At 42.7% G+C, this 24,255-nt stretch overlaps 1 protein-coding gene across 3 annotated transcripts in view; it reads right to left on the reverse strand.

Annotated features, from left to right (window-relative positions):
• Window positions 1–24,255, reverse strand: part of NBAS (NBAS subunit of NRZ tethering complex) — a 420,713-nt gene that overhangs the window by 36,604 nt on the left and 359,854 nt on the right. For 2 of the 3 annotated variants that reach the window (XM_003935214.4, XM_074394217.1), the window contains 2 exons: window positions 18,129–18,257; window positions 5,885–6,292 (listed from right to left, as the gene is read on the reverse strand). In XM_003935214.4, the coding sequence (XP_003935263.3) occupies window positions 6,017–6,292; window positions 18,129–18,257 (405 nt within the window). In that variant the 3' untranslated portion in view covers window positions 5,885–6,016. Of the gene's footprint in view, window positions 1–5,884; window positions 6,293–18,128; window positions 18,258–24,255 lie in introns of those variants that run through there. The other variant, XM_074394213.1, reaches the window with a different exon arrangement.

Raw genomic sequence — 24,255 nt, forward strand, 5'->3', positions numbered from 1 at the left:
ATGAAGACTATTAGCATCGTCTAAGAAAGCCAGAATTCTCAAGGAGTATGGAGTTGTGCAGAAATTGGGTTTTGGAGTCAGAATGATGTGAGTTCAAATCCTGACTCTCACTCTTAGGGAGACCTTAAGCAAGTTTATTAACCCCTCTCAGTTGGTTTTCTCATATATAAGTAGGGGCTGCTATCTGTTTCCCTTGCTGGATGGTGTGTGGCAAACTGCTAAAGTCTATGAGAGACTGTACACATGCAGGAGCTCAGTATAGTGCACCTTATCTTATTGCTAGTACTAGCAAAGAGCAAAATGCTTTCTGGTTAAAGCAAAGGAGCTGTAAAAAAAAAAAAAAATGAGCTACTATCAAATTTACCAAACATCAGGAGGATGCCTTTTCCTGTCTCCTGGGAGAAAGTAAGTTGTAAATAAGAGGGCTAACCTGGGCAGAGAGGTGAAGGCAGCAAGCGAGGCGTGGAGAAAGCTAAACGATAAGGGCTGCTCAGGGGACTGCAAGTGTCTGGAAGAGAAAGGTCATCCTTTTTCCAAGGGAGGAGTGGGCTGAGTGTGTAGGGCACTTCTGCCCTGGCTACAGCGTGGCTTCCACACCTGTGCCTGGCCCGCAGCTCTGTGTCCTGATGGGGGAACTTGCAGTGGCCTGAGTTCCACTCAGCCAGGACAGCTTTTCTCAGGCATTGGAAGATCCACCTAAGTCTCCTGCTTTGTAAACCAAGTAGCTGTTGTCCTCGCAAAAAGACAGAATTCTAAGGATCCTGATCTCTTAAGCAGCTCAGGCATAGCAGGGAGTCCTTGAAAATTCAAGTGTCCAAAGAAAGGTAAACAGAGCACAAGAGGGAGACTCGGGATGTCGCCTTAGGATTTTAGAGTCTGCTTCCTGACCATACCACGTGCAGATGGTGCCTGGAGTCTACCTTCCCCCAGTGTCCTCTCCTCCACTATCCTCAGGTTCCCTCCTCCTGACACTGGAGGAAGCGCCCCCTACTGTTGCTTGAGCCTAACAACAGTAGAGAGATACGGGCAGATACAGAGAAAGCCAAATGAAGCTGCTTAAAGTCATACATTAGCCAGGCCAGTTCTCAAACCCAGATCCCCGACTCCAATCCAGTGTTTTCTTCCAAACAGTCCTGCCTCTGCAACAGATGCATTGTTTGTCAAGACAACACGAATTCCATCTGCCTAAGAGTTAGCCATGGCAGAGTAGAAATTCCAGTCTGGCTGTTTCCCTTTCACTAGTGAAGCATCAGGATACCCGCCAGCTTCAGAACATCCCAGATCATCTGAACCACATATCCTAGCTCCCTCATCCCCTGGCCATTGCTGAAGGCTGGTGTTGGAAATCTTTGCCTTGTGCCTGGAGGCAACCTTCTAGAACTCTGACAGCCACTGGGGAGGAGAAACTCACACTCCAGTAGTCTAACACCAGCATCAGAGTTATTTTTCATTTTCCTAGCAACAGTTTGATGTGGATGATGTGGATGATTCCTGGCTCACAGCTGTGAGCAGCTTGCAACACCAAAGCTCCCCAGTTTGCAGTGGTAGTCTCAAGTCTAAGAACTCTGGATTCATTAGACCAAAAGGAAACCAAACCTTTCTTCTCGTATCTACTGCTGCTACCATACCCCACAGTATGAGTATTCAAACAAGAAGCCTCCTTTTCTTCCTTTCAACCCTGGAACACCCATTAGTCCATTTGCCTATTTTCTCGTTGTACCAGCCATCTTAAGTTTACAATGAGCTTCAAGATATTAAGAAGAAATACTGAATTCCCAGCTGTTGGGGCTAAATTAGACTACTGAGCTGCTGCATTTGCAGCTAACTGGAGAAAAATGCAGTCTCTCTCCAAAGAATAGGCCAAACCTGCATTTGAATGCTCTCTTGCTACATTTATCATAATGAGTTTTTTTTCCAAAACGGTAAGACCCAGTTTTCAACATGCAGGGAAAACAATGTATCCCGTGCCACAGGGTGGCGGCTATTCAGACCCAGGGAGCTGCCCAGACTGGGAAGGCGACCTCGACTGCAGATCCAAATTTAGCTCCAGGTTAGGGAAGCAATGGGACTTCTCATTTCTTTTAAAAACTGGATCCCTTGTTTTTAAAGCCAGCTCCTGCACACTCTCGTGTGTGAGAACAGGGCAAAGATAATTGGGAGCTGACAGATCCATCCCTTCCCAAGTCAAGTCCACTATCCCCGTTTCCCAGCAGGCCTTTCCAGAGTGGGTCTGGCAGGGAGAGTCCTTGAGACTACCACTGCAAGCCGGAGAGCTTTGGTGTTGCACGTTGCTCACAGCTCTGAGCCAGGAATCATCCTTTTCATTTTCCCTGTGTGCTTCTGAGTGAAAGGAAAGTGGGCAGAGACGTGGCTAACAAGAGAGAAGAAACCAGACACAAACTCTGCTCTCCTGACTGGCTGTGGTTCAGTAACTCTTGGGGACTACCCCTAGATATTCTGACTTGCTTGGTCAGACTGTGAGGAGGGGTGAGGGACTCAGGGACTCGGGCTTCAATCTGGGTTAAATGTTCCCCAGGTGATTCTGATAAGCAGTCATGACATAACCACGGTCCAGATGGCTTTCAACGTGAATATTAACCCTTTCTAAGTCTCTGACTCAACTGTATTTTCGTAAGCTAAGTGATGCCATAATAATCATTGTCTATGGAGAATGTTAATAGTGGTTAAATCTGCATACACCTTCTGGAAAATCTGGGATATGAGGGAAGGTTTGGATGAAGGGCCCTACGTATTATTCTGTGAGAAACAGGGGAGTTCACGCATTTCAGTATTACAATTTTTTTTTTTTTTGAGACAGAGTCTCACTGTTGTCCAGACTGGAGCACAGTGGTGCGATCTCAGCTCACTGCAACCTCTGCCTCCCTGGTTCAAGTGATTTTTGTGCCTCAGAATCCAGAATAGCTGAGATTACAGGTTTGCGCCACCACGCCTGGCCAAGTTTTGTATTTTTAGGAGAAACAGGGTTTTGCCATGTTGGCCTGACTGGTCTTAAACTCCAGGCCTCAAGTGATCTGCCCTCCTTGGCCTCCCAAAGTGTTGGGAATAGAAGCATGAGCCAGTGGCCCAGTATTAAAACTCTTCAACAGAGTGAAGGTGGATTGTACCCCACCTTTGGGAAGGCAGGGACAGCAGCTGCAATTAGAAAAGGTCACAGGACATTTCATGGTCTCCTTCTGCCATATTATCAGTCCCTGAACAGAAGAGGGAGATGGGACATAGAGCAGAGTGTGCCATTCAAATGCTGTCCAGGATGTCCACCAGGTTCCTCAGCAGAGGGACCTCGAAGTGCTTTAGTGACTTAAATGAACACAGCATTGGGCCAAGGGTTACATACATGGGTTTGCACTGTGGTTCCATTACTTGCTAGCTTTGTGACCTTGAGAAAATTACTTATCGATTAGTAACTTCAGCATTATTAGCCCTAGTGATGGGTGAGAAAACAGGCTCAGAGAGAGAAGCCTCAGTTTTCACACCTCAGGGATCTGACCCCAGGGGCTCTCCCCCTGCACTGGCTCACCCTGGGGGCCACGTCCGGTGAGTGTGAGTGAGGGCCAGAGCAGTCCTTGCTTATTCTGATTTGTTTTCAAAGAGAGAGGTCTTGGATAACAGGAACCTTTAACTGTAAGAAAGACAACATATCATTTTACTCCTTCATCTGACATTTATGGTTAACACTCTAAATACCACCACAAAGAGGAACTGAGCATTCTAGAATATTTTTCCAATTGGTGTGATTCTTGAGTGAATTCTTTATTTTTTGCTCCTGCTTTTTCTCTTCCTCCTACTCCCCGACCCCAATAGAAACTGCCGAAAACATTTTAAATTTGGTTTCTAGTAAACGAGGACATGAGCCAAAGCCACGGAGTTTCTAGGAGGGAACCCCTTCCTCATAAGCATTGCGGGGTGCAGGAGTAGAGTGTGGAGCTCCACAGTCCTCTGCTGTCCTTTGCACCAGTTACTTCAGCCCTATAAGCCTGAGTGTACTAATCCATAAAGTCAGGGTGTCATACTAACTGACTTCTGAGACCTCGAATAGTGTGATTTGCAGAGAAAGGTCTTGGAAAGGATTCTGTTAAAAACAGACTGTTATCTCTGAATACTGCTCACTCGATGTTTTCATTCACCTGAAATGATGCAGGCTGGCTGCAAGGTTAGGGAAAACCCATTACTAGTAGGCATGCTTCCTGGGAGTGGCTTGATCAACACCATAGGACATAGGTGGTGCCATTAGAGTTCCAGGAGGCTTTTTTTTTGGCCTCGTTGGTCTGTCTAGATGGGCGTTACCCAATTTGGGAGAAATATGGCTTCCCCTTTCCTGTGAAGTATGTCAGAGGCTTGTGTAAGCCATTCGCAAATTCTAGGTGCTACTGAATTGGGCAAGAAACTCAATGGGAGGTCAGGGGAGTGAGCAATTACACAGTAAGTCTCCTCCAAAATGACCAAAACTTTCATCAGGACTCCGCAGCTACACCTAGACGAGTGGAAATGAGTGAAGCCGATGATGATGGTGATGATAAACTGTAAGGTGAAGCAGCGTTATTCTTAAATAGATGGGAAACCCAACCAGCTGTGTGCAGGGCACTGGTGGGAGTGGGGTGGGCAGGGGGAGGTGTGGAGATGAGGCTGCCAATACACCACATACTAAAGACCCCCTACGGAGCCCTGTTACATTCAGCCTGCTGGCTTTGACAGAACCATGCAGAAATTGATCAGAGATGCTAGCTTTGACAGAGCAATACAGAAATTGATTAGACGTAGCCTTTTCACATGACTTAAACTTGTGCAAATGATTCCCTGTAACAATGATGTAGTATCATCTCATCTGCCTAGACTAAAACTTCCTATGAATACACAGCCACTCTCCTTCTCTCCAAATTATTTCTGTGGGGCAGAGGTAAAAGACCAGCATGGCTTAGTGTAGACGGATGCCTCCAACCACCCCCTAGTCACCGTGTAGGTATGGATGCTCTCCCCCTGGCTGCTGCTGCGGCTTGGATTGGGTATGAGTCTCAGGCGTGTGAAGTCTAGAGCCTCCACCATCAAGCACATACCTCTGTGGTGGCAGCAGACGCCAGCAAGCTCTGCCTTGGGACCCTTATCCTCCATCACATGTAATGCCCCTTGTGTGGGAGGTTTTCCTAAGGGTGTTTACCATTCACACCTTAGCTATGATTGGCTGTATGCAAATCAGTGAACCCTAAGATGCCAATCCCACCTGTGTTAACTGTGCATGCTGGCTCTGTTACTCCACCTGCCTGTCTATGTAGGTTTACGGACATGAAATGTGTCAACCTGAACATGTTGACGTCATAAGTTGTGACGGCCTCTAATCAGACAGCAGCTATCATGTATTGGTCATGATCATCTGGCTGTGTCCTTAAGGTCATAATTCATATACTGTGACACCAGTCAGCAGGAGAGAGAGTTAGTATTTCTTCAGCTCCTATGTGTGTCTGATAGAGCCTCACACACATAACCTCGCATAATATTCATCAACGTTATGAGAAAATACCACCACCCTTATTTTTATACATAATAGAATGAGGTTCAAAGAGGTGGAAGAATTTGCCCAGGTTCATTTAACTAATCTGAGACTTGACTCCAGGTCCGTGCTCCCTCCGCCTGAGGCGCCTGTCCCTGCACCAGTCAGAGTCTCTCACTCCCTCTCTAACGCCGCCCCATCCACCACCACATCCAACTGCTGAACCACAGTAGTGGACACATTATTAACTAATTCTCTCCAGAAAAGGCGGTCGAAATAAAAGGAAGGTGGGTAGGGAAGAGTTTCTCAGTCAGTAAGAAAGTATGTTCACCAGTCAGTACAAGAAAGAAAAAAAAGTTTTAAAAAGCGGCAGCTTGCTCATCGTTTCCATACAGTTTTATTTGCAATTTGCTGGAACCACGGAGAACTATCGGCAGGTACACATGTTGCTTCTGGGAACAGCATTCAACTGCAGATGCTCTTCCGGCCAAAGAGCAGGGCCACAGGTGGCCCTCACACCCAGTGCTGCGATGCACGGAGGGCCGTGCTGAAAGTTCTCAAGGCCCGGTGAGTCCCCCTCACGGCCAGAAGGAGCGACCCGGCTTCGGCTTCGTGGCCGGCCTCCCGCAGGTGTCTGCCCAGCTCCTCCGCATCCCAGCGCCCTTGCTGGAGGCCGGCCAAGAGGTGGTCAACAATACATGGATAGAAGGGAGTGGAGACGCACTTCACCAGTAGCTTGGCATCCAGGAGCAGGGAAAGAAGTTCTTGGTCACAGTTGGAATCATTCACCTTTAAGAAATAAGACAGGCACAGCATGAGGGGGTGTCTGCTTTGCCTGCCTCCCCATCGGACCCCTCACTCTCCACTGGGCTGCCTTCATCATCATTCATGCCGTGGCCTGTGTTTAAAAGCATGTTAGGTCACAGACTGGGATGACAGATGTGGGCTCCTCTTAACATAAGACACAACCCCGTGCCAAGAACCCCACTGGAATAATCGCTGCAGCTTCCAGATATTGGACAAGCATTGCTTCACCGAGGCCTTCTGACTCAACCCCAGGACCGGCACTTTTACCTCCCAGTTGACAGCAAGGAAACTGAGGGGTGAGAACTTTGCTTAACATCGTAGCCAGTGTTGTAGAGCCAGATCGTAAATTTGGGTCAGTCCTGAATTCAAAGCCCATGCTCTTAACAATCACATTTACTGTTTCGTTTGTACTTTGACCGTGATCTACATTCTTTAACTCCTCATCTTTCTTTAATATAAATACACATGACAAAAAATTGTTTTTCCGAACAAGAGAACCTGTTTTGTACTCCACTAAGTAAAGAGTATGTCCCTCGAGCCCACTGGTACAGATAAGATCACCAACGGTGTGGTTTTAAGGTGTTCTTGCTCAAGCCCCTAGGAAGCTCAGTACTAACCTCACCTTTGAAAAAATGGTTTCACAGATTCTTTCGGTTTGCATATTCACTATCCTTCTCCCTGGGCTTGTCTTCCAAATACATGTATTATTTTCAATATTTTTGTAAAGAATCAAGTCCACACTGATCACATCACCAAAATTCGGAGCTTCTCACTTACATTGGGGTATCATAAAGCAGATCCCTGACAGACTTTTCTTAATGTTATTGTGTACTTTTACTAATTTGAATTGAAGAACTCTCAGAAGTAATGTCAAAGGCAGTTAACAAATGTTTAGACCACCTATATTATGCCATTGTACACGATGCACTCTTCCGGCATGTTCTGTGACAAGGAAGAAAGGCTACTGAAGATGTGAAGGTCAACTGTGTCTACTGACTACAAGAATTAAAGCAAGAGAAGTATGGAGAATAAAAGCTCCTGTCCACTAGCAGACAGCATGAATCTTTCCCACCACCTACAGGAGTCATTCAAAACCCAATGTGAATATCAGCTCCAGTGCCATCTTCTTGCTGACATTTTCTTTAACTCTCTTGGACAATGCTTGGAGTACAGCCAGGGATTCCTCCTTCCTCCAAACTCTCAACAGCCCTGAGATACGCCTTTTCAGGTTGTGTGACAGTAAGTTTACTTATTTTTTGAGATGGAGTTTCACTCTTGTTGCCCAAGCTGGATTTTTATTTATTTATTTATTTAGACAAAGTTTCATTCTTGTTCCCCAGGCTAGAGTGCAGTGGTGCAATCCTAACTCACTGCAACCTCCGCCTCCCTGGTTCAAGCGATTTCTCCTGCCTCAGCCTCCCAAGTTGCTGGGGTTATAGATGCATGCCACCCTGCCTGGCTAATTTTTTGTATTTATTAGAGACAGGTGTTCACCATGTTAGTCAGGCTGGTCTCGAACTCCTGACCTCAGGTTATCCACCCACCTCAGTCTCCCAAAATGCTGGGATAACAGACATGAGCCACCGTGCCCAGCCAGCATGATAGTCATTTGCATGAAATTTGTAGTAATTTGGGAAATTCTTGAGGGTACAGAAGTTTTATCATTTTTCTATTTCAGCACCCCATTTCATTAACATTTGTTAAATGGCTGAGTGAACCTACATTATTAAACTTTGTCACATTTTTGTAAACTGCAAAAGTACACAGTAAAGACCCTATCTCGCAAAGAGACAGAATAAAACTAGACTCTAGAACAGAAGAAGCTCTCTGCAAACTCTCAGCGTCTTTTCTCTGGCCTCTCATTTCACAAACACTTACACAGCCCACCTTTGACCCAAAAGACACTTAGACTGAAGTCCATTTGTCTTTGTTTTTGTTTTTAGGAACTAGAAGACAGAAAAAACCACTGGTTCAAAGGACTTGCTTTTGTGCTGGAAGGGGCACAGAGCTCTGACTTCTCGCTGGGGCTACCTATGAGTTCTGAATGTCTTATTCTCATCCCTCTTCTCTCCCTGTCTCTCCATGCCTAGCAAACAAGATCTCAACCCCACAAAGCTCCTTCCTCAGCAGCACAGTTTCTTTGTGCCAGAACCCTGAGAGGCCCTTTAAGTTTTCAGACATCCCTTCAAGACAGTTCTCGCCTCCTCTGACAGAGGCAGGTTCAGTGAGGTCAGGTGTCACCCAGTTGCTACATGGCAGAGTGGCCTGGAAGCCCGCGTCTCGGACTAGTTGACTTGTTTATTCCCCTTCATAGGAACACGAGTTCCTATGAAGCTGAGGTCTTGTCTCTTCTGTTTACCCCTGTAACGCCATGTCCAGAATGGGTGGCCACATGCTAGGAGCTGAGCCAGATTTGGAATGAATGAATACCCAAGTGAATGAATAACTCCAAAGCTCACATTCTTTTAGTCTATGTGGCTTCCTCCTCCCACATGCATGCATGTGCTAATGTGTGCACACACACAGGGCATCTGAGTTACTTTATGTGTTATCTTGGTAAATCCTTCAAAACAAAGAATCCCCTGACCTAACCCTGCAGGAGAGAACAGAGTGTGTGCCAGGATGCTGCAGGCACATGTTTGATAAGATACACAGATAAAAGGCTCAGAATCTCAATACTGCAGGGCAATACTTTCTTTGTTGCCCTGAATACGTTTTCTAGGCTAAGACACCTTTATTATTCTTCCAGTTCACTCACTAACCCTCCCTCTGGGAGGCTGACAGACTCCTAGAGAGGGAGTGATGGATTCTCCCAGCCTGAGGAAGAGACGGGTTCTGTTAACGCCTGCGGCCACTGTTCCTCTCATTCCCTTCATAGTTTCTGTTTCTATCCAGTGCAACCCAAATCCTTCCTGTGTTTCTGGCTGGATATACTCAGCTTTTCAGAAGCTGCTCACAACCTGGCATGGAGGGTAAGAGGTGTGGAAGGGCAGGGCACGCTGTCTTCTCTCCAAAAGCCTGCTGCTTGCTGTCTTGGCTGAGAACGCCTAAGGCTAAAGACACGGAAATAAATTTGTGCTTCCCCTTGACCCTGGCCCGCTCTGAGGCTCCCTAAAGAAATATAAGGGTCTGGGTTTGCTGACCTACACTGAGCTTGGGCAGTGAGTAGGGAAAGGCTGGGAGGAATTTTGGGTTTGGCTTCCAGTAAAATCAAGTGCTGGAAAAACAGAGTGGGTGACTTTATCTTATTTCCTCTCCCTGACACTCTACCTGGGCCTGGCTTTGTAAGAAACACAGAATGGCCAGAGAACACTCCCTACTTGTCAGCTGCAAGGAAAACACTGCATTGATAAGCTTTCTGTGCCTATTTGGGAACAAAATAGAGAACAAAACAATAAAGAAAGAGATGGCCTTTGTAACAACCCATTCCAACAGGTACACTTTAAAGCAAAGTCTGAGGTTCAGAGAATGAACAGGTCACAGACAGCCAAGATGTTCCTTGCCACATACCAGGCCCCTGTGTCAGGGTGCCAAGGCCAGACTGAATCACCCATCAGCACAGCCAAGCGTCCCAAAGCACTCTACGGCACTGTGATATTTGCACCACACTGCTGAGTTGTTAGGTGAATTTGTTAAACCTCAAGCTGTCTTTTTTTCTTGTTTTTAACTAAAATTTGTACAAAACGTACTAAAACTCTAGTACTATCAACCACAGAAGCCTGGAACTCTCTGATCACCCATTATTCATTCTAACCTACTTTTTCTTTTTGAAATAAAAAGAAAAAAGTGGAAATAATTGGAAAAAGACATGCCATCTTCTTGCTAACATTTTCTGTAACTCTCTTGGCCAAGCCGATTCCTTCTTCCTCCATGCTCCCAGGACATCTGAGGTCTAACTCTTCAGGCTGTATGACAGTATTTGTATGTCATCCATATCTGGGCCAACACAAGAGAATTATATCACCCTCATTTCCTCTCGAGTACTGTCCATGTGCATAGATTTTTTCCCCACAGTTAATCATATGATATTTGTATTCCACTTTTCTCATTATATGCTAAGAATTTTGTAACTGTTTTTACATAGTTTTTAGTCTTAAAAATTTTAATGGCTGCAAAATAGTTGTATAAGTTATTTTACTTCTATAAACATTTCAGCCATTTTAAATTGTTTGATAGTCCTGAAACACTACCATGAATGATTTTTATGCACACACTTTCTTCTTCATCAAAATGATCTGCATAGGATAAGTTACCAGGTGAGGTATTACTGGAATGCTACGGACTGACATGTGTCCCTGCACACATTCATATGTCGAAGCCCTTACCCCCAGTACCTCACAAGGTGACTGTATTTACAGAGAGGGACTTTAAAGAGGCAATTAAGGTAAAATGAGGTTGTTAGGATGGACTCCAATATAACCCGGGTCCTCCTAAGAAGAGATGACAGGACATGCACATGAAGCAAGGGTCAACCACGTGAGGACAGAGTGACAGGAGGGCCATCGACATGCCAAGGAGAGAGGCTTTGGAAGAAACCAACCCTGTTCACACCTTGATATCAGACTTCTGGTCTCCAAAACTGTGGGAAGATACAGTTCTCTTGTTTAAGTCACTTAGTCTGTGGCACTTTGGTAGGGTAATATGAGCAAATTGATATATCAGGCAAAGTATCTGAAACATTCTTTTGGCTCTAAATGTGAATGTAAGTACAACCACGCAACGATGTCAACTGTGTCAGCTTACAGCGGTGAGAGTGCAGGAAAGCATGTGTCATGTCATGAACTTCTCAGCTTTAGGTGTTAATGTTTTGATAAGAAAAAAATCATTTGCTAATTTAGGAGACAGATAATGGTACCTCAAGGTTGCTTTAATTTGACTTTGTTTATCTGCAAGAACGAATTTATCCATAAATTTCCTATCGTTTTTTTGTTTGTTTGTTTTGGGAAGAATCAATCATTCACTCATTTAGGAGAGTTATAACAGCTTTCTACTCTTTCACATGTGAAGGATTCTCTGTATAACTGAAATCTTAACCCTGATTTTCGTTATCATGAACATTCTAACCTATTATTTACAATTCTGTTTTGGTTATTTTTTGTTGTACAGAAGTTTTACACTTTTATATTGTCAAGAAAGGATCTACTCCTTTAAGACTTATTCTATTGCTTTAGCTCTCAGAGGTTACAACACTTGAAAGGAACTTATATATAGTCTTGTTATATTTTCTGACTTTTAACAATATTTAACTCTTAAATTGATCAGGAATTGACTTTGATAGATGATCATGGAAAATGACACAGCCCTGTCAGTGGGTTGACTGGTGCTTAAAGAGCATTAGAAAGAAAATATATTCTGTCATTTTTGGATGCAGTTTGGATGTGAGAAATAAATATGAGATGAGTCCAGAGGATTAGTTGACTTAATTCCCCTGATCGAATAACTTTAAATTACAGCGAGAGACAGTCTAGTGCTATGAAAAGAAGACAGGCTTTTGGGTTAGAGACAAATTTCCAATCCTGGTTCTGTCACTGAACAGCAGTATGACCTTGTTAAGGACGATCTCTCTGAGCTCCAGTTTCCACATCAGAAATACAGACTGCTTGCGAGGGTTGGAAATAATACAAGCTTTCAAGCGCCCAGCACAATGCCAGTACAGAGTCCAGGTTCAGTAAATAGCTGATGTTAATTCAGCCAAACAAATCATGAAAAAAGGATTTTCCAGAAAGGGAAGGGCTTATATATATCAGAAGACGAGTAAAATGCTTGCTATCTCTGTAAGAGATTGTTTTGTGTGTGTCAGCAATTAATTTTTGAGAATAAATGATACTTTACAGATCTTGGAAAAGAAATCTATTAAAGCACAAAGCACTGCTGTCTTCCAAGTCATTAAAATGTTATCTGCTTAATTCTTCTTTCAACAATAGGTAATGAACCTTTTCTGATTTAAAATCTTTTATTTTATGGATCTATACCAAGCTAAGAATAATTATAATAATGAGGAAAGCTGAAATTCCAGAAGCATAATGCATGCAGGGCCTCATTTCATTTACTTTTAAGATGATTATTTAATATTATTTCACTGTTTACTTTAGAGAAACATACTTGTCCTGTTCTCCTATATAGTATTACTAATAAAAGTTATTAGAAATATCAACTACAAGAGTAGAAAAGTAAAAGGACAATGTAAGTATATACTTGGGAAAAATGCCTATAGATAATTTACAAATTCTGTATTTAGTTGAATATTATATTCAGATTCCATTTTTTCAGCATGCCATCAGTTTAACAGAATATTAAACGGCATGGTACTTAATATTACTTCTGAAACCAAAACTATGACAAATCATGTGTTCATGATCTAACAACCAGAGGGAGAAAATCTTTGAAAATCCAAGCTTGATCACCTCTGTTTCTTGGTTTTGTATAAATATGACAATTTCACACATGTTTTTCTGAAAATCTTGATGGTTCTTTACCTCTGTGACCAAACCCAAGAGGGCTCTGAATCCAGCTAGTTCCACGTGCCACACCCACCTCCTTGTCACCTTGGTTAACTCCTGTGTTATTATTTCACATGTCAATCTCTCCATGAGATAATTCCTTTAAGCACAGTGACAGTAATATTTTATCTCATCTTTACAAACATCTTACCTAATCCTCACTTCAGACACAGTGCCAGGCTATGCACATGGGTGCTTGATATGTCTATTCATACCAAGTAAGTTAATTAACCACCCGTGCTGTTTAGAAATCTAGGCTGAGCTGGAGAGTGAGCTGCCTATCACTGGACTCATCCAGCTAAGACCTCTGGGACATGCTGCTGCAGATTCCTTTATCAAGAAAACTGAGCACAGGCTAAGGATGACTGACAGGAGGTGCACATCAGATCTCAGTATGCTCTGGTTAAAATGATAGTTTGAAATAAGTAGACATACCCACAATTTTGAGAAAAGAGTCAGACACTCAAAGACCCCAAAGAACAGTGATTGTTCAAAGAGGCCAGTTCACCACCAACTGGTACCTGGAAGAGTAAAGGCAAGTCCTCACTCAATTCCCTGAATCATTGGGCTCACTTCAACCTAACTTGGTGTGGATACACTGAGAGGAAAACCAACTGAAATTAGTACAAAGAAGGACTCTGAAGACACCGAACGAGGCTGTTAGGACCCCAGCTCAATGTGACTGCTATCATGGCCCACAGAGGCAAGAGGGAACGTGTGTGAACCTGAGCTAGGCAAGGAGAAGGCAAGACTGAGGGAGCACTCCAGGTGGAAGAGACACTCACTAGGGAGGTCCCGGCTGGAAACCTGATAGAGTTAAAAGGGAACAAAGACAGGAAGGTTTCCTGGTTTTGTATAAATATGCTGATTTCACACATGCTTTTCTGAAAATCTTTTACGATTCTCTCCCCAGCCTGGCCACTGGCCACTGTAAATAATGCTGGAAGATTCTGGTGCTTTCATGGCAAGATTACAGGGGACAGGAATCACATTTATCAAATATGTGAGGAGCTGTCATTGGAAGAAGGACTTTACTAATCTGAGAAAATCCCTAGGGCAGGACTAAGGTCAATGTGTTTAAGATAAAGGGGTGCAGGTTTCATTTAAGAGGTGCTCTCGTGTCAGGATCTCACCCAAAATGGCACAGAACCCCCAGCAGTGCTTAGCAGGAGCCTGAGGGAGCGAGTGGGCTTCAAAAGGAAGTACAGTTAGGTGAGCTGCTGGAATAGGTCTGCAATAGCCTTTTGCAGAGCTAATATTATATGCCTCAAGCTGCTTTCAACAACTTCAGGCCTCTGTAGAAACAACCCTTTTCCAATGTAATAAAGCCCTACTACTTACATTGAAAGCCGAAGCATGGTTGAGTATAGACTCTGAATGTTAGGTCTGGGCTTTATATTTCAGCTCTGGCTTCTTACTAGCTGTGTGACCCCTGAGCCTCAGTGTTTTCATCAGTGAAACCAAAATAATGTCTTCTCATGGGATCATTAAGATAAAGAGAGAATGTGCCTTTTATAGTACTTGGCAAAGAGATGGGATTTGAAAGATGGTAATTATTGGCGTCAAGGTGAAACACTTAATTAGGTGCTAGAGGTCCTAAACACTTATAACTCCATGAACTACTGTTTTAACAGACAGCATAGCTCAGGACAACCCCAGGGATGAGGGGTGCCCTAGAGGCACCGAGCAGTACCAAAGAGGAGGAAGCAGTGAAGAGCAAGAGCGATTACAAATCGAGAATGTTCAGTACACAAAACAGTTATCAATATGTATCTGCTTACTTTGATGAATAAGTCAAGAGGCTTCCATCCAAATAGAGAATATTCCAGAGATGTGAGTCCAACACATCAGTAGCATCGCCCTTCTTAGAATAAGGTTTTGGAAGTGAGCTCTCAATCTTACTGAGAGTGATGGAGAAGGTAATCCGGAAGTGTATACCAAGCAAGGTTTTAATTATTCATCATCAATACAATCTCAAGGAAGGGCTTTCCATTTCTGGCTGAGGAAAGAGGCTGTTGGCCATTTATAAAAGGTTACAAGCACCAGAGGTCTGCAATTTCAGAAAAGCTTGGAGAAAGAAATGAGTACTACTACTGGAGGAAAAGCCAGTACTACCTCTGGCATCAGCACTTAAACATCAACCTTTTAACTGTAAACACCTATAAAGCTGTCAGTATGTTATAATGAAGAGCAAAATAATACATGCTATCAGCAAACAAGTGGGGGTGTTTTTCCTCTTAGATCTGCACACGGTGCAGGAGAGACTGCTATCAGAGGAGCGCCTTTGCCAGGTATTTTTCTTTTAATGATAATAGAAACTACTGTCAACAACTAATAAGGGGAAAACTGAAGTTATTGATGAACTCAAGCACCCTGCTAACGGACATGGTGAACAGCAAAATAAAAACAACAAAAGAAAGCAAAAGTTTTACAGTTTTCATCGCAATACCAAGGATGACTTGAAAACGGATAAACCTGAGTCCTGCCAAAATGCCCACTCAAACTCTTCCCTTAGAAAAGTGTAAACACAGCCCTTTAATGGTGTTGGAAGAACAATGATGAATTATAGTGATTTCATATTTTATTTATGTAGCATTTTTAAATGATACAATTACAGATATGGAGAACAGATTAGCAGTTGCCAGGGGTTGTTCAGAAGGTGGAGAGAAAGAAGGTGGCTGTGGCTATAAGGACAGCATGAGAGATCCTTGTGTCCCATACCTAGACTGCAGTTAGTATTCACACGAAGTTACAGGTGACAATGTCACATGGAGACACACACACACACACACACACACACACACACAGAGTGTCTGCCAAACTCATAAAATCTGTACAAAGTCTACAGATTCTATCAGTGTCAACAAGCAGGTCATAATATTGCAGGCGAGTATCCCTTATCCAAAACGCTTGAGATCAGAAGTGTCTGTTTGTTTGTTTTTCCAGATATTGAAATATTTGCATTACATTTACTTGTATTCCTAATCTGAAAATCTGAAGTCTGAAATCTGAAATGCTCTGAGGAGCATTTCCTTTGAATACCATGTTGGTGTTCAAAAAGTGTTGAATTTGGGGGCATTTTGGATTTCTGGATTAGAGGTGCTCAACCTGTACACTATAGTTATGAAAGATGCCACCACTGAGGGAAACTGGGTGAAGAATACGAGATCGTGCTATATTATCTCTTACAACAGAACATGAATTTAAAATTATCTCAAAAAGCTAAAAAATCATTTTTAAAAAATGATTTTTAAATGGAAAACTCTGTAAAACCTTAGCTCTTTGGGGAATGCAAAAAGTCCAAAGACACTTAGCATTTTGTGGGAGACACATTTTTATAGCACAAATGGGCTAGCCTAATGTGAGCATTCAACTTAGTGCAGAGAAGTTACAGTTGTCTCATTACTGAATTTCTAAAAGGAAGGATCTGAATGGTAGGCAAGTGACTCATCTTAGCAATTTATACCTGTGGCTTTGAATCTTAGATCTGAAGGGCACAGACGTTTTGTGCACTGCCATCACAACCACAGGCAAACTACTCACAGTCTGCAGAGCAGTTTCAAAACCACAGGCTTAGCACCATGCAGCACATCTAACATGCAGACTGAAGTGTTACGGAAGTAAATCAGTGCCATATTAAAGTGACTTGGGCATTTCAGTGTTACCATTTAGTTTCTTAGTTTGATAGTTACTGTGTATGTATGTGGGGGGAGGTGCTGTTGTCTGGGTGGTAAGATTAGTTAGCAGTTAGGGACCCCCTGTTCTAGTTGCAGTTCTGACGGATGCATTTGAGATAAAGAATATTTAAAATGAAAACTGATATACTTTGCCCATGGAATCCAGGAGTACATCAAGAGAGCTCCATGTATGATGAATGTGGAATGGCAATGTATAATACATCACTGTTTTATTCTCAAAGAGGCCTATGGCAAATTTTTGTGAGAATGCGTAACACAGTACATGAGGGTGGGGAGGGAAAAATACACTGAGAATTTGCAGAAGTTTTCTCTTCCTCCCAGTTTCTTGGATTTACAAGAAAGAATTGGCTAAGAAAAAAACTCATTGTAATTCTGTTTCATATAAATTCTCCAAGTTATGCAACTTTCATTTTAGCACACAGAGGTGGGAGGGCTACCAAAAGACAAGTCCCCTTGATTCCCTACTTTAGTCAAAGTCCCAAAGAAGCCTCTGTTCCAATTAATTATTGGTGACCAGGTAGGGTATTCATAAAACCCTTGCAGGAGCTTTTACATTATTTTAAAAACATATCTAAATGAACAAAGGCATTTGATTTTCTCATTTTGTTCATAATGGTTACTTCCAAATACAATAATATTCTGCTATCTGTAACTATCTACCTAACTTTCTGTACCCTTTGTCACTAAGAAAAGTTTGTATCAGTGATATCTTTTCATCAAACTTTTTGCTGTCTTGGGTAGCAAGTATCTATCTCTGCTTTAGATTTTCCTTCCTTCTCTGGTCCCTAGAGGACATCCTAGCACATTTTTGTTAAAAAAATAGTGTGTATATATATGTGTGAGTATATATATATATATACACACAATATAAAATTATGTATGTGTACAAGTATGTGTATAGTGTACATACTCAAACAGATGCACATACACTTCTAATGAGAGAATGATCTCCATACAAAAGGGCTTCAGTAAGGATCATACAACATGAGTGTTAAAACACAACCTAAGCTATCTAATCCTAAAGTGGAAAATTTTAAATGAGAAGAGAAACTTCATTCCTAATCATAATAACAAGACAACGAGCCTTGACGGAGAATCTCAACATGACTCCAGTACATTACTCTTCAAGACAAGAAGCTGCTGGGGTGGTTTAGGTTGCCAGAGGAAATAGAGTTTGAGATTTCAGATGGTGCCAGTCAACACTACTTAAAACCACTGTCTTCCCTTTAATTAGGGGATAACCAAACACATACATCCACAGATGGAAAATCTGTGTAATGATGGGAATTCCCTAGACCCAAATTTCAAACAGCAAGAGGACTGCTAATTCATGGCAGCTTTGCTCTTCCTAAGGAGACTAACATCATGGTTCTCTAGAAAACTGTCTTCTTATTTGGATTTTGTATTCTGAGCACCAAAACACTGAGCCTGGTTCATGGAAAGAGTTTAGTAAATGTTTGTAAAAGAAACATACGCTGCTGGGACAAAACAGGAACGACTATTGTGGTCAGAGAATACTGTAGATAGAGTGGTCTTCAATTAACCATGGTGTTATTAAAGTGCCAATTAGTTCCTCTGAAACATGAAAAAGAAAAAGAAACTAAATTCAACTGGGCCTACCGTAGTGACAGCCGCGATGTGCTCCAGTGCCATGCTGTGCAGATGCTCATCTCTGCTCTCGAGAAGAAGTTTCAGAGATGGAAGCAGGAGGGACTGGTTCAGCAGCAGCAGACACAGCTCCTTCACACCCTGAAACCACAGAGCAGGGGTGAGTGAGAACTCCAGGTCTCACCGGTACGGTTCTGGTTTGATCATTCCACCCTTTTCTATGGGAGTGCATGTGCGTGTGTGCATGTGTAACGCCACACGAGACCACACTGAATATACTGAATATGGGGGTTGGAACCCACTTCACTTGGTTCACGGTAAATTGTGTACAGATTTCCAAGTTGTCAGATATTCACCTACAACACTTTTTTAATGGCTTTGTAATACTCATTGTACAGATATAGTGGTATCATTTATTGTCCTGAACTCTCAAAGCCCTAGTTTCCTTGTAAGTAAAATGTATGTATTTACAGCTCCTTTGTGGTTTTTGTTTTTGTGTGTGTGTTAGAGTTTGTATTGATGAATACAGCATACGATGTTCCGCATATAGAAGGTTAATAATAATAAAAAGTATTATCAATTGTTAATATTAACGACCTCTAGTTGTCATCCACTGAAACAAAGGAAATCAGTCAATAAAATATTGTAAAATGTGTCTATCATTCTAATGTCAAAATGAACTGACTCCTTAATATACTTAAGACAGTCTATCTTCACAAAAACTGTGTTGCAGCAAAATGAAAATGTGTGTGGATCTCCACAGATGTATCTGAATTTTATTCTCAGTCCTTTATTTTACTAACTGAACCTGTCATCACAGAGCAGGCTTTCATATAGGGCAACAAATGATAATCCTTTACCACAAAAGCATAAAAGAATAAGAATAAGATTTGCAAGCTGTTTTGCCCTGCTGAGCTGTGTTGCCATTTAGGTCCTAACTTTAGCTGTAACATAAAGAAGAGAACATTTTGGTCCAAAAACCAGACAATGAATGACTCTATTACAATAAAGCAAGGGTTGCTCTAAAGAACTGACAATCATTGGCCTCCATAGGACTGACTTTTCTCCTGTGCCATTCAGACAGCAGATCAGAAAAGAAAAACTAAAATTTACTATATTTTCAAAATTGCTTTATGTTATTACAGAGCATCAATAAAAAAGGAGACACAAATAAGCTCCTATTTAAAGCTCAGGATAAAGTTCTCTTTGGAATTCTGCTCATTATAGTTTTAGCTTTCACCCAGCACATCTCTTCTTGAAATCTGCAAGGCCCTCACATTTCAGAGTAGAAGGCTGAGCTACACAAACCTGTGTGACATGATCAGAAGCAGCAGGGTAGCAGTTTGTAAAATACATTCTTCAAACATTGAGAATTCTAATTCAAAAAAGTACTAAGTGTGCCTTCAAGAACACATGGCACAGCGCAGTCTCTGTGCCAAAGAGAAATGCAGACTTCTCACCTGTGATGTCAAAACCTGCAGAAGATATTTGGGAACATGAAACAAGCTCCTGAGGATGACAGTCTGGCCTGGCTGGCCACGTCCTGTGCTCTCCTCCTCCTCTCAGGTCACAGCACGCTCCCCACCTGTGTATCCCACATACAATGCTGTGCAGGGCCCCTTCTGACACAACCCACACGTTCTGTATCTGCACTGCCCAATGCTATAGCCACAAGGCACAAGTTACATTTGAGGTGGGGCTGTTGCAATCAAGGAACTGCATTTTTAATTTTACTTAAAGGTTTTAATTTTAGTAAGCCACACGGGGCCAGTGGCTACCATATGAGGCAGTGTGGCTGCTGGGTGCTGGACTCTCTCCCATCTCCAGGTGTTTGCACATAGTGTAACCTCTGCTCTTTCTCTGTTTGATTAATTCCCTACTTGCTCTTTAAGTCTCAGTTTTTAAATGCACAGAAAAACTGTACTTTCAAAGCACCTTTGAATGTTGCAGGTTAGCACTCTATGTTCTAACTGTACTGTATAAATATTTCCTTCCTTATCTTTTATCTTCTATTATGGTAGTCATTCATTGGTCTACCTGCCTTGCTTGTGGGCAAGTCCCTTCTCTGTATTCTCAACTTGGTTGGTATATGCCATTCCTAAAACTCCTTGTATATAACTCCCCCTCTGAAGACATACTTGCTCACTCAGTAAGTTATCAGTGACAAGTAAACAAGTATTTCTCAGTGATTTATGATATTTAGACTAAGTATAACACTTGGCTGACCTTGGCTTTCATGACAAATTGTATGGAATAACCTGTGTGCCCCTCTGAACAAGCGTAATGGATAGATGGCACACAGTGAGGCAAGGGCATCCGAGAATGGAGGAATCCGCTTTAGGTGAGCTACTGACTACTTTTCATCTCCTAGCACCCAGTTATTGGCCAAGTACTTACTCTGTCTTTAAGTGCTAAATCCTCTACTATGTTTGTTCGCTATTTTCCCTGTGTTGCAAGAGGAAGTTTATTAAGAGATTTACAAAGGGATTTGGGGAACTGTAAGAAAGGTCAAAGCCGCAGAGAAAACCACAAAACACCTCATCTGACATGCCTTCGCAGTTCAAAGCTGTCAGACTGTCAGGACACAGAACAAGAGAGGCCTTGGATGGAGAGGATTAGGCGGGCCCAGGCTTAGAGCCAGACCACAAAACCAGATGTTAGTTCTTCCTGTGGACTAGGATTGATGAAGATACACTGGGGCACTGTTCCTGTGGCCTGACAGTCACGAGAGAAGCAGGACCAGTTCACCAACACACCTTCTGTCCTTACCTAACTCTCTTACTGTCCCTGGAGCATCCAGCATCAAAAGGTGTTGCAGGGCCTACAGCAGGAACTAGGGGTACAAGGTGTGCAGGGATTGGTGACGCAGAGACTGAGGGGCTTACTACATGCCCTGACCATTGCATGGGGGCTGCAAGGCAGCTTGCCGTCCTTGCCCTTCAGCAGGCCTAGAGCAGGCTGAGCTCCCACTGCGGTTGCCTGGATGTCCAGAGCCCCTGGCACTGCTGGTCCTGTGGCCCCAAGTTGATCACAATCTTGGCCAGCTGGGCCTCCACACTGGCCACCACGCACTGCACCTGGACCAACTGGGCACTGCAGCAACTTTGGTTTTGGGTCCTCCAGAGTCTCTGAGGTTGTGCAGGAACTGCTGCCCAAACTCCAGGGCTCTCACCACACCTCTTGTCTAAGATCTCTACCTAGCAAGGCAGCTGCTCCGAGCTGAACATCATGGATTTGCTACATACTTTGTTTTAATGTGCATCACCTCATTTAATTTCTCCTCAAATCCTTTGAGAAGGGTGTGTTCTTAGCCCTACTAATCACGTGGGGAAAGCGGACGTAAAAAGATTAAATAATTTGAGTGTCATTGCATAACTTGTCTGATTCTAACAATCAAGCTCTTGACATTATCAAAAGTGGCTCGACCCTGATAGAGAACAATCATATTGAGATTTAGAAGCTGGAAATTATTAAGGCTCATTTACGAGCCAGGTGACTTAATTCCACACAATAGACCTAGGGCATCGGTGACTAATTCAAGCTGCACCTCAGCGAAATCATGGACCTTCAGGGTCAGTCACAAATAGCTGAACCTTGGCATTTTAAAACTATGAATGCCAATAAACTGCTTTATGCCAGTTTCTTATTCTACCTACCCCAACTCTTGAGAATGCTTCATATACTACCACAGATACAAGCTGAGAAGGATACGTAACTTTTGAGATTGTGGGACATGGGACCTGTGATAAAGTCACTCATCCTGTTGATGATACTTTCTATCAGGAAAACCATCATAGCCGTAAGTAAGCATGTCCCAGGAGCGACAGCAGGCAGTCACAAAGGCATTCTAAGAAGTCCTGAATTTTTTTAAAAGTCTGTTAAGTATGGGAGCTTAGTGAAAAACAGGAAATGGAGATTTAAAAAAGATGAGTACTCTGAAGTACCCTGACATAAACAATTAGGCACACACGTTTCCTAAATCATGAAGTAAGGCAACCAAAGGGTACTGAATTTAAGAAAAAACCGTAAGTAACATAGTTTTACCACCACAGTGACACAAAACATTGTAGACCTCTGAACGAAACTCTTCAACTTCCAAATGTAGTAAAAGAAACTTAACAAGATTCTGCCACTTTTTAATAGCAATGTTTCTTCTTCTGTAACACTCTTAATTCACATTTGAGAACACTTAGCCATCAGTTAAAAAGAGTACATACCATTTGCAAATTTCCACTGATCACAGCATCCTCAGGAAAAAAAATCATCAATAAATGTGCCCCATTGAAAGACAGAAACCGAAGTGGTTTAAGGAAAATGAAGGAAAGTCACCGTGACAACAGGACTCCTTAAATGATTATCTTTTGTTTCATCAAAGTAAACAGAGACATGGTAATGACCTACTTTGCAACGGGGTTTGACCCAGTACCTCCTCTCTCATCCTAAGAGAATTACAGATTTATGAAAGGGAGTGAATTACGTGCTATGATGCTATGGATGAGGCAATACACAGATAGCCTCAGCTCATTCTCCTTACAGAATAGACAGAGCTAGTGTTCTCCCATCCAGTTTAACCTCTTCTTTCACAGACCAGAAAACAAAGATCCAGAGAGTTTGGTGATTTTCTCCTATTCACATGGATGTGGCCCAGTCTGGAAGAGGAACAGTACAGCTTCGAGCACCACTAGAGCTCTTTCTGTTCTATGTATGATGTTCCCTGCCCTTAAGGGGCTCCCAGTCCTAATGAAGTGGAGAGGCAGGAAATCCCTTTCCATGGTGTGGTGTGAAGAGTGCTCTAATAGCTGTGTGCTTTAGGTGCTGTGTTATCTTTTCTGATCTCTTTATTTATTTATTTATTTATTTATTTTATTGCATTTTAGGTTTTGGGGTACATGTGAAGAACATGCAAGATTGTTGCATAGGTACACACGTGGCAGTGTGATTTGCTGCCTTCCTCCCCATCACCTGTATCTGGCATTTCTTGCCATGCTATCTCTCCCCACTTCCCCACCCCCTGCTGTCCCTCCCCTGTTTCCCCACAACAGACCCCAGTGTGTAGTGCTCCCCTCCCTGTGTCCATGTGTTCTCATTGTTCAACACCCGCCTATGAGTGAGAACATGCGGTGTTTGATTTTCTGCTCTTGTGTCAGTTTGCTGAGAACGATGGTTTCCAGGTTCATCCATGTCCCTACAAAGGACGCGAACTCATAGTTTTTGATGGCTGCGTAATATTCCATTAAAAACACTTAGCAACACCAACCAGATGATTCTGAGATCAAATGAGATCACTATAAATAAACTGAATGTATTACTCTATTCGTCAAAGTACCAACCCCTGGCTGTAGAAGCTTATTAGGGAGCTGAATCATCACAGCTAAACCAGAACTTTTCATTTAACCACAAAGTCATTTTCTGATAGGAAACAGAAGGCACAGCTTCTTACACATTCATCAATAAAAAGAACGCGCTTTTCTTCTACGTATGTAAAATTTAAATGGAATGCTGATGAGAATACTACTGCTATGGAAAGATAATGTCTATTACCTATTCCCAGGAGGCTAAAAGATAACACACAGCAAGTGGTCCCTGCAGGCTGTTCTGGCACCAGGGACTGGTTTTGTGGAAGAAAATTTTCCACAGACTTGGGGTGGGGACAGTTTTAGTATGATTCAAGCACATGACATTTATTGTGCACTTTATTTCTACTATTATTACGTTGTAACACATAACGAAATAATTATACAACTCATCATAATATAGAGTCAGTGGGAACCCTGAGCTTGTTTTCCTGCAACTAGATGGTCCCATGGAGGGGTGATGGGAGACAGTGACGAATCATCAGGCATCAGATTCTCGTAAGGAGTGCACAACCTAAATCCCTCACATGTGCAGTTCACAATAGAGTCTGTGCTCCTATGAGAATCTAATGTCACCACTGATACGACAGTAGGTGGAGCTTAGACGGTAATGCAAGTGATGGAAGCAGCTGTAAATACAGATGAAGCTTCGCTCATTGCCAGCCACTCACCATTTGCAGTGCAGTCTGGTACCTAACAGGCCATGGACTGATATCAGTCCTCGGCCTGGGGTTTGGGGACCCCCCAATATACATAACTGTTACATGACAGCCTTGATTAGCCAG

This window comes from Saimiri boliviensis, chromosome 1, assembly GCF_048565385.1.
Source record: "Saimiri boliviensis isolate mSaiBol1 chromosome 1, mSaiBol1.pri, whole genome shotgun sequence".
Taxonomy (NCBI): Eukaryota; Metazoa; Chordata; class Mammalia; order Primates; family Cebidae; genus Saimiri; species Saimiri boliviensis.